This window comes from Peromyscus maniculatus, chromosome 5 (genome assembly GCF_049852395.1).
Source record: "Peromyscus maniculatus bairdii isolate BWxNUB_F1_BW_parent chromosome 5, HU_Pman_BW_mat_3.1, whole genome shotgun sequence".
Lineage (NCBI taxonomy): Eukaryota > Metazoa > Chordata > Mammalia > Rodentia > Cricetidae > Peromyscus > Peromyscus maniculatus.
Genome location: NC_134856.1, coordinates 66,660,915 through 66,671,939, shown reverse-complemented (window position 1 = coordinate 66,671,939; position 11,025 = coordinate 66,660,915). Strand labels below are relative to the sequence as shown.

At 39.6% G+C, this 11,025-nt stretch overlaps 1 protein-coding gene across 9 annotated transcripts in view; it reads right to left on the bottom strand.

The window, feature by feature from the left end:
* Positions 1-593: 593 nt before the first annotated feature.
* The window catches only part of Arhgap12 (Rho GTPase activating protein 12), a 105,791-nt gene continuing 95,359 nt past the window's right edge, over positions 594-11,025 (bottom strand). For all 9 annotated transcript variants that reach the window (XM_042277934.2, XM_042277933.2, XM_042277935.2 and 6 more), the window contains 7 exons: positions 9,145-9,250; positions 7,777-7,893; positions 5,427-5,525; positions 3,628-3,705; positions 3,393-3,527; positions 3,068-3,170; positions 594-2,120 (listed from right to left, as the gene is read on the bottom strand). In XM_042277934.2, coding sequence (XP_042133868.1) covers positions 1,946-2,120; positions 3,068-3,170; positions 3,393-3,527; positions 3,628-3,705; positions 5,427-5,525; positions 7,777-7,893; positions 9,145-9,250 — 813 coding nt within the window. In that variant the 3' untranslated portion in view covers positions 594-1,945. The remainder of the gene's footprint in view (positions 2,121-3,067; positions 3,171-3,392; positions 3,528-3,627; positions 3,706-5,426; positions 5,526-7,776; positions 7,894-9,144; positions 9,251-11,025) is intronic.

The window sequence follows — 11,025 nt, the reverse complement described above, 5'->3', positions numbered from 1 at the left end:
AGGACTTTGCATACACACATGTACTTTGAAACAAGAAACACAGGACAATTTTAACCCTTTGACATGTTCATGACCACCAAGAGGAAGAACACCACAGATCACAGACTTGAGTCTAACTGGTACATAGTCAAGCCACAAGAGCCCACTGCGTTACAAACGGCAGCTGCAGTTCCTCACGCGCTGACCTGGAACGCCTCCCCACCCGAAGCAATCTGCGTCCGCTGGCAAGCAGCTTAGTTTGTTGTGTATTTAAGAAGATTACAGCACAGACGTATCTTAGCCACAAGACTTAGGAAAAAGGTTCTGCACAGATCGTACACACACACATAAATTGTTCCCCAGGAAGGCAATCTGGAAATTATAAAGAGAATCATGGTCACAAATCATTTCCTTCCAAACGCTGATGAAGAAGTGTGTGGTTCTAGGGAGCTGTTGGTACAGAAAGAACAGAACACAGAGGAGTGGGGAAGTTGATCGGCCACAGGAAATATGGGTTTGGTTGATTTTCTGAAGTGAGGTATAAAAGTATGTCAGTAAATAAAACAACAACAAAAAATTAAGAACCAAAATGAACATCTCCAATGGAAAAAAACTCTAAGCATATTATAGTTTCCTTTATTAGATTAGACATTTCATATACAGCAGTTAATCTAGAAAAATACATTTAAAAATCTTCAACAGACCATGCCTCCCTGTAACAAAACCTTCCAAACCCTGTTTTATTATACAAATCAATCTACATTAGTAATGTAAAAAGAAAATACTCAAATTTCGCAGTGTCATTTTCTATCCAACATCCATCTAATTTACACAGGTTTCCACTATTCAAGTGGGGGTTAGAATTCTATAATGATTTTCCTAATGTCTTCTGTACATATTAAATAACCTAAAAAGCTCCTCTTGTAGTGTGTTCACTATTTAGCAAGTCTATTCAGTCAGTATTTCCCAGTACCATTCTCATTGCAGTGATCTGCCTGTAAATATAATTAAAACCTAAAAGTGCACAGTTTAACTTTCCCAAATAATGGCCTATTTCTGGAGAAAGCCTAGTATCCATGGAAACGGTTACCAATGTCATGATTAGACACATCGGGTTAGATGTACTCTAGACAACACAGGTATATACATAAGCTAAATTATATTACGTCCTTAGCCCATATTTACATCAAACAACATCTGTTTCCACAGGGTCATACCAAGAACTCAATATGGCACTAAATATAATCAGGATTGTTAGCTATAATTCAGAACAGCAAGACAGGTACCAAATACCCTGATTTGACTTAGACTAACCAGAACTCCAGTATATCACAGTGTTTTAAGTACTGTCAGTGTGCTGTCCCAACAAGCAACTAAGGTTCCAGCAAGGATGCCGTGAGACAGCAAAATCAGACAGCAAACCTTCACCCAGGGATCTACCTGGGTTATGAGCTTCAGCACTCACGCAGAAACCCTGAAAAAGGCAGTACACAGGTCTCAAATAGATCAACTTCATTTGTTTTCAACGCCCAGGAGCGTTTTTAAAAATGACAGTGACTATCATTGTACCAAGTAAAGAGCTTACAGAGCATGAGAAGGAATCTACATTATCCAGTTTGGGGACAGCAAGGGCAACAACACAGGGACCCACACAGTTTTCCTTACCAAATTATCCAGTGTAAAGGACTGGTTAGAATTCTGAGTTTTGATTTTCACTGATATTCAGAGTATGAAATGCAAGCATCCAGGATAAAATGAACCCAAAATTACACACAGTCATAGCTTGCTGTTTGCTTGCAACTAAGCAGCAAATGAGGGCCCTGCTGGCATCTCCGCTCTCCTCTTCCTCTCTGACCCTCAAAAAAGTGCAAAATCAGTCTCTGCTTGGTCCAAAATGAAACACACCATGGATAAGACTTGAAATCTCTGGAATCCAGCTTCTATTCCACAGGTTGTTTCTCATGAGTCAGCGTCCAAAGACAGTGCTTAATTCCAGGAGAATCAGCTCTACAATCTGGTTTTGATACACAGTATGAACCGCTATATTACCAGTCTCTCTTTCTGGCTTTAGCAGAGTGGGGCCAAAAACAATGGCTATACTCTGATAGGTCATTCGGTTTTTTTCTCCATTTTCTATAACCCTAGAAAGAGAAAACAAATGTGTTTAAAAAACAGAGGAGAACTTTGATTGTATTACAAACCCAACAGTCTGCATTTAGAAAGAGAGACAGGCAAGGCTTACCCATGTAACTTCAACCTGGCTGCTACATGGAGCCAGGTTCTTAATTAACAGCTGAAAGGTCAGCATTATACATACTGTAGCAAACTTTAAATGTGTGGTATTTTAGCTTCGTTTTCAGAATAGGATATAGACTTAAATGTGTGTTGTAATTCAGGTAACAGTGATCTATCTTCTACATGGGGAGAGTATTTCATCAGCGAATAAAAATTACAACTTCCAATTTAATATTATTAAAAAATTGTCTCTAATTGGTACTTTAATATTTTATTATTTTCACACTTATTTAGTGTGTGTGCGTGTACGTACACGAGCCACAGTGCACATGTGGAAGTCAGGAGGACAACTTGTGAGAACCAGTTATCTCTTTCTATTGTGTGGGTCCTGGGGACCGAACACAGATCCTCAGATTCACTGGCACCAGCCTTTCCACGCTGAGCCATCTCGCCAGCCCTGCTTTACTATATCCATGTGCCAAAGATGAACAAAATCATGTATTCAAGTAGCTGTGAAGCAGTAATCCAGAGCCATGAGAGTTCTGTTTTAAAACAATGTAACACTTTAAACAATGCCTCACTTAGGCATCTCATCTTGGTGTCAATTGACTTCAGTCTTGTCAGAACACCCCCTGTGTGGTGAGCATTATATAGACACTTTACAGAAAACACCAACTTTAACCAAGTCTTCACACTAACGCTTTTACTAGAAGAAATAAATGCTACAAGTTGAGTTTCTTTTACTTAAAATGACAGCAAGTGACCCATCTAGGAACGGAATGGTCTGGGTTCCCTGCCCCTCGGGCTCCCTCCACTGTACCACCCCACACTTCCTGCCCATGCAGTTTCTTACCTTTTGAGGTGTCTAAACAGAATCTGCATTGTATCCTGATTTGGCTTTGGCAACTGTCTGATTAGGTCCTTAACGGCAGTGACGCGCTGCCTTGGGTCTTGTTCTGAAACAGTAGGAAGTAGAATGAGAGGCAGTGACAGACATAGTTGGGAAGCTCGTTTTTGGTGATACACAGTGACATCTGGTGGTCACACATAAAATCTCTGGAGTTATACAACCCACTGAAAAAACTTGTTTGAAAGACCAAACCACCCAACAGCTTAATTTGTAAAGTGATTTTCAGTATTAAGGGGGGGAGGGGGGACTGAGTAAACAATATACTTACTAATTGCATTCACAAAGTCATTGAAATGATTAAACGTAAAAAGGGGTTCTGGTAATTCTCGAAAAAACATTTTGAGTGCTCCAGTGATGACATGAATGTCTTCCCATTTACTGTCATTCAGATCCAATTTCTCATCTGAAAACAGGGGGACAAGACATTTTAAAAGCTGCTTTGAACCAGTTCTTAAAGTTCTGGGCAGTGCTGGTGGATGTAACAGTAGGGCGTGCCCTCTTACCATGATTGACTGCAAATCTCAGCTTCTGAATGACTGCAAGGTTGCCACTTACTCTGTAGATACCATCAACATCTAAACCTACAAGGAAATAATAGTTCATGTTTGAAAGAAACTCATTGCTGCTTCTAAAGATGCATAAATGTCTCCATTTGGGGATTCTACAATGTTGACCAGGCTGGCCTCAATATCCTGGGCTCAAGCAGTCCTTTGCTTCAGCTGCCCCAGCAGCTGGAGCTACAGACACACTGCATCCGGCTTCAGAAGTCGTACTTACTCTCGGCATTAGCCGAAAAGGAAACGGACAAATATTCTCTTTCTCTAAATGGCTTTCTAGACTCTTGGCAGGGGAATGAGGTGGCAATTTACTATGAATTCTGTTTAATAAACACCAGAAATTCTACTGTTTGTCAAGTACACTGTAGCTTTGCTCATGCAAAACATCTCATAAAACTCGAAATACCAAAGGCTGAGATAAACTGAGGATGGTTTAAAAAGCAAATGTTTTGATCCATTTTTGTACACAACTTTAAAATGTAAATGCACATACGAAAGAAGCCGGCACTCTTTTCCAGTGTCTGTCACACCGATTGCTTATGGCAGACTTATCAAAAGCTCGTCACTAGTGGTTCTATAGAGAGCAAATCGTGTGATAATACTTATTCTTTCAGGTATGGCCAGAATCATTTGAAACTCATATAATTAAACCAAAAAAATTAATATTTATTAAATAACAAAGCTGAACAAATACTGAACAAAGCACATTTATAATAACTATTAATTATTTAGCCTCAAATAAAGCAAGTAAACAGTGTGAAGCCTTGACTGCCACACTGACAGAGTCAATGGGCCAAAGATCCGAAACTGGCAGAAGTTCCAAATGAAGTAACACAAGCTGCTAACTGTGCCAGATGCTTCTGATACACACAGATGCTGTGACTACAGCCAATACACTGTCAGTCATAAGACGGAAGGAGCTAGAATAAGTATATGTTAAAGTTAAATAAAATACTAATTAGTTAGTCGTACTCTCGGGAAATGACCTATAAGGACGTACGCATTCCGATACTCTGTAGTTGAGCTCTCCTTTCTATCCTAACACAAGCATTCTCTCGTTGAGTGAACTCGAGCAACTTTATTAACATACAAATAACATTTTAATACAAATAAAGTATCACCATATTTCCCCTTTTCTATTTTAATAAAAAGAAAAAAGGAAAAAGCTTATAACTAGCATAAGAAAAACTATATACAAAAGTACAATAACTCTACACAATACATACAAGTAACAAATACCTAAACAATGTCTAGTTCCTTGAGCAACCCCACCAGCACATCAGTCCCTGAACTTAGCCTCAGTCACCACTGCCTTCATTAAGCACTGGTAACTCCAAATGACTTGGGCTGATACCACAGTAACATATCAAACACTGAATGATGCCTGAAGGCCATAATTTAAAACAGGTGAAATTATGTAATATTTCCGCACACAAATGCTTCATTTCTTTTTATACTTTCAGGACCATAAGGAATTTCTGGTTGCCTCACTCAAAAATCATAAAATCTTCTAAGAGCTTTTGTTATACTTATTTACTATGCCTACGTGCGAGGGGTGCCACAGTACTTGTGTGAAGGTCAAAGGACCCTGTAGAAAATGGTTCCTTTTCTCTCAGGTCCTCGGCCTGGTGGCTAGCATGTTACCGGCTGAGTCACCTTGCTGGCCCAGCCCTAGGGATTCTGGTGCTCAAACAATGAGCTGTTTTGCTTAACGTGAAAGACAAAACTTGGAAGCATCCTCTTACCATGTTCTTCGACGTGCTCAATGCATAACTTCACAAATTTTGGCACTGTCCCATTCTCTCTCTGACACAGATTAGCAAGATTAGATCCAAATACCTGATCTGAAAGAGATTTTTCAAATGTATCACACTGCTGAACGTCAGTTCAGAAACGGCTAAATTCTTCAGCATGCACACACGTGCCTCCTCCAACCTCACATCAATCTTCCCGAATAAACAAACTCTAAGACTACAATTCACTCTTGCCGAGAAGGCTTTGTGTTTTTATTCCTCCTGCAGAGAGCATGGTCCCTAAATATGGTTGGCTCTCTTTCTTTACCCCTGGTCTCAGGCAAAAATCACCTCCTTAGAAAAATCCGACTATCCTTTCCTAAGATAACCAATTCCAATCACTTCCTACTGGATTACTGGAAAAGGCTCGCAGTATTCCCCACTGTTCACATTATTACCCCGTCTGCCTGCCATTCCAGTAAATCCTGAGGGTGAGAACCTTGCAGTTCTTACCAGCAAGGGCTCACGGCTCCTATGCTCATGCATAGCACTTAGAAAATACCCAAATAATTTAAAAACCACCAAAACAAGCTATGTACTCTTCTTGTGCTGACACCCAATTCCACAAAATGTGTTTCAAAAGCTGTTCCATTAATCTTTTAAACAAACACTTTGGACCCTGCGTATATATGCTGAGTACTGACGATAATAAAACTTCTGAAGAGCTGTAACTCCACAAAGCCTGACAAACTTAGTTGTTTCTATGACCCTCCTCTGTCTCTTTTTTGAAGGTTCTAACCAACAAACCAACCTACATGCTTTATCCATTAGAACTTCTTTGTAACCCCTAAGATTGTATGGTGGTTTGAATGGTTATGGTCCCCACAGACTCATGTGTTTGAATGTTCGGCCCATACAGAGTAGCACTATTGGGAGGTGTGACCTTGTTGGAAGAAGTGTGTCACTATCAAGGTGGGCTTTGAGGTCTCATACGTGTTTAAGCCACACCCAATGTGGCAGTCTCTCATTCTGCTCCTACAGATCAGGATGTAGAACTCTCAGCTCCTTCTCTAGTACCATGTCTGCCTGTACGGTACCATGTCCCACAACCTCTAACACTGTAAGCCATCCCCAATTAAACATTTTCCTTTATAAGAGTTACTGTGGTCATGGTGTCTCTCCACAACAATAGAAACACTAAGACAGATTGTTACTTCGTTTTGTTTTGTTGGGGTTTTAATTATTTTTATTTTGTGTCTGTGCATGGGTATGGGCATGTGTCCATAGAGGTCAAAGGCACTGGATCCCCTGGAGCTGTAGTTACAGGAGGTTGTAAGCCTCCTAGGGTGCTGGGAACAAAACAGTGGTCCTCTGCAGGAGCAGTACACATTCTTAACCACTGACTCATCTCTTGAGCCACATTTTTCTGTTTTTGCTTGTCTGTTTTTTGAAACATGATCTCAACCATGCTGAGTTATACATCTGAGGATAACCTTAAACTTCTGATCTATATACTTTCACCTCCCAAGCATTAGGAATATAGATGTGTCCCACTAAACCCAGGCACAGTTGCTAATGTGAATCAGTCAATTCTTACATATTTTAGAAGTCTTACATCTATCCTTAATGCTTTTCAACTGAGAAGATGCTTTGCAAACAGATTTCCGGTGAGAGTCTCTGTTACAAACCTCATAACCAGACTCATACATGCACATTATATATTACCTTCACCTTTATTTCTGAATAAATGCCAGTGACATGAGTCACAAATTTAAAATTGTAATCTTCGGTGTTAAACACAGTTATAAGAACTGTAGATATACGAAGACATATGTGCTTTTAAGAAATACTTTCCTACTTGCTGGTGCATTACAGTGATCAAAAATGAATTAAGAAACATACAATTGGGGGAAACATCTTTTACCAATTTTAAAATTACCTTAAATTAGACTAAAAGCAAACAATCAGGAACAGAACTATTCGTTCCTGTTTGCTCTCATGCTGTTTGTGGTTGTCTGTCACATTTCTAACTTCTGATCTCTGCAACGCAAAATCAAAATTTTTCATGACATCTAAGGACTCCAATGCCCATCCAGCACACATCTCATCTGTCCTTCTCTGATAATGGGCTTCAAAAAATGTAGTTTGGAATTTATGCCTGGTTCCATGTTTTAGTTACACTTTACAAATGCATTTTTTAAAAAAAATCAATGGTAATTATTCAAATGCCTTCATCTGTGTAGTTGAAAACTTAAGGGATAAAAAAAATGAAAACGTTAAAAATGTTCAGTTTTAACTTCAAACACCTTATTTTCTGATTCCGCTAACGTTCATTATTGTAAATACCACTTCTTATACATACCTTTGATATAACCTTTCTCACGAACAGCTTGCAATGTGGGGCGTCGGGTAAGAAACTTCTTTAAGTTTTTCTTAGTTTTCTTCTGCTCTGAAGAATCCATGCTGGATCCTTTCATTGCTTTAGACAAACAGATATTAGGTTATTTCAGGAAACTTTTCTAACTTTCCACAGATGACTCAAAATATATCAATCCATGGCCCCAAAATTAAACAAATAAACAAACATCACAGAAGAAATGGTTATTTTAATTTTAATCAAAATTATCATTTTTATCACTAAAAGCAGGCTACACCTATACTTTCTTTGGTATGAGTCAAGATCTTAACAAGTGATTTTACTTTTCCATCAGTGTCAGAGGTAAAAGACCACATACACAAAATTCACAACATAAACCAAAATTCCTATTCTATTGAACTGCTTAAGAGTCTGAAAAGTCCACATATTTGTATCTGATGCTTTTATAATTATCTGTACTCTGACATAAGAATGGAGCATACAAAGCCTGTTCTATAATACCTTTGATCCTGATTTATGAGCTACACTAACATGAAATTTATTTGTTAAAAATAACTATGCTTAGAGAACGGCAAAGAATATATTAATCAAGAATAAAAATTTTAAGACAGGCTTGGTGACATATGCCTATAATCCCACTCTATGAGACATGGAGGCAAGAGGATCAAGAGCTCAAGGCCAGTCTTGGCTTCACAGGGAGCTTAGCGACAGCCTGGACCACATAGAAGCCCTTACAAATCACAAAATTTTGTGTTAACATTGCTGTGTGGTGGTGATGATGTGTGTGTAAAATCTTCATTATATTGTTGGAAAACAAAAGTAGAACTGACTTTCTAATCATTTAATTAGGAGGTCAGGAAATCCTTAGTTAAGCACATGGATGAGTTAAGAGAAACTGGAAAAGGTGTAGAGTCACAGCTAATGGCCAACATCAGTAATACACTTCTGTGCTCAAAACTGTCCTTCTTAAAACTGCTGGCTTAGCTCTGCTCTCGCCTGTCCGTGCTCTGGAGATCTGAGCGCATGCCTGTGTGCATGAGCACATGACCGTGGGCCGCCTGGGGCCTGGGGTAGGGGTAGAACAATTTTCCCTTGACTATGGGCTTCCACACGCCTAAGCCTCTATGCAAAACTATATATTTCTAACTTAACAAAGTCCAGCTTCCTAGAGGCTTCAAGGGAAGTGTACTGTAGAATATGAGGACATCATATGGATGAACACTGTGGTTAAAAACAATGAAGAACAAGACAGTACTTGGCCCTGTCACTTTTCTAATACTGGAAACTGCATTTTTATATGGGCATTTATTTAAAACCTAGGATCCACCACCAGCAAATGAGGGAACAGCTTACAGCGCAGTTTTTTAAGCTCCTTCTGGTCCTTTTCTTTATCCTGCTTTTCTACGCCCGGCGAATCTGGTGCCTCCTCTTCAACTGCTTCATCAGCCTCTGCTGCTGCCTGTTGGTGAGAGGTTTTCCACACACGTCACTTCTAGTACTGCTGTAGCTGAACGGCATAATTTTCAGAATGAACCATAATTGACTCTTACCAGTGATTTTAGGAAACAGTATGTAGTATGTATGATTTAGGTATTTGATCAGTCTTTACAAGTATGTTTTCCTTTAATGACATTAACTTTCACTTCTAAAAAAAATTAGCGGTGATAACTCACAGAACGCGAGGTATACCTGCCTCACTGACATTACATGTGGGTGGTGCACACAGCAGTTAGGAAGTCGGGGCGAGAAAAGACAAAGCGGCTACTTTCTGCACTACAACAGGGTCAGACTTACACTCCTGGCCAGGACAGCCATGTTGCCTGTGACAGCAGTTTAAGAGCACATTATTACACTGTGGAAACAACTGGAAGACAGGCTTAATGCTCATAGGTATTAGGTGCTGAAAAGCACCCAGTACTCTTCTAGGACTCACTAATGTAACTTGCATAGCATGAAAGGGTGGACTGAATTCCCAAAGCTAAGGACTTTGTCTCGTCCTTCTCACTGGGGTCTGTTTCTGATATAAGGAACAGCTAGCTCCCTTTTCTCCTTGGATCCCAGCTGCACCAGTACTGTTTACTACAAAGCATATACTCCACAATGCTGTATCTGGCACTTCACTCTGTTCCACGGATCTGTATATCTACCCCTGCTTAAACAGGCAGCTTCATTGTTTAATACAGGTTATCAAGTCCTAATCTGCAATACATCAGGTCTTCTTCAAGTAAGTCTTGCATATTTTTAGCCCCCCCCCCTTTTTTTTTTATCTCTAAAGGAATTTTAGAATAAGGTTCTCAAATTCTACCAGAAAAACTTGGAATTTTAATGAGAATCAAAATTCTCCAATCTAGAAATCGTTTAGGAAACACATCTTTACATCATTGAGTCTTCTGGACTCAGTGTCTCTCAGTGACACTGTAAGTGTTTCTTCAGATCAGCTCTCTCCCCGGCTGGGCTTGCACTCACAGCAGTCTCCCTGCCTCACTCCAAGGGCTGGGATTCCAGAAACAAACGGCATTTGCTCTTCTTTATTTTCTGGCACTATGAAAACAGCAGGTACTTTCCCATTTCACGGTAAATACATATGCTCTTCTCTCTTCCCTTGTCTCATTCCCTGTTTCTGGAGATCTCAACTACAAAACAAAACACACAGCACTGCCCTGCAGTGCCTTCCTAGACTAGCCCTTCTTCATGTTTGTGCAGTATGCTACATTCCCTCATCACTACAGTACATTACATATGACTGCATGTACAGTTACCCTCTTTGGTTATTCTGTCTTTGCTTGTAACTTTGGCAGAGAAAGTTGTGTTACAGTACTGCTTGCTGCCTAGTACACAAGCACGCGTGTACTTACTAAACACAAGGATGCATGTACTGTGGTTACAACTGAACCTACATGGGCTAGAGAAAAGGACATACCCAAGTGGATGGAGACAGGGCTCAAGCTGCTAGATTTTAATGAAGGTCATAGGAGGTTTCTAGGAATGAACCACTGGCCACCAAAAACATTTAGACTTTAAGGGTGAGCTCCGTGGAAGCATACACAGGCCCTAGGCTGATCCACACTACCAAAAACAAGCATAGCAAACCCAGAGAGAGACAAAAAGATCAGTATGTTAAATTAGGAAAAAGATTTAGAAGGTTATTCTTATTTTGGTATTAAAATAAAAGTCAGTCATGGTTTCAGAGATAAATAGAAAGGTATAAAAGTAAAAATATACATTACACAATAT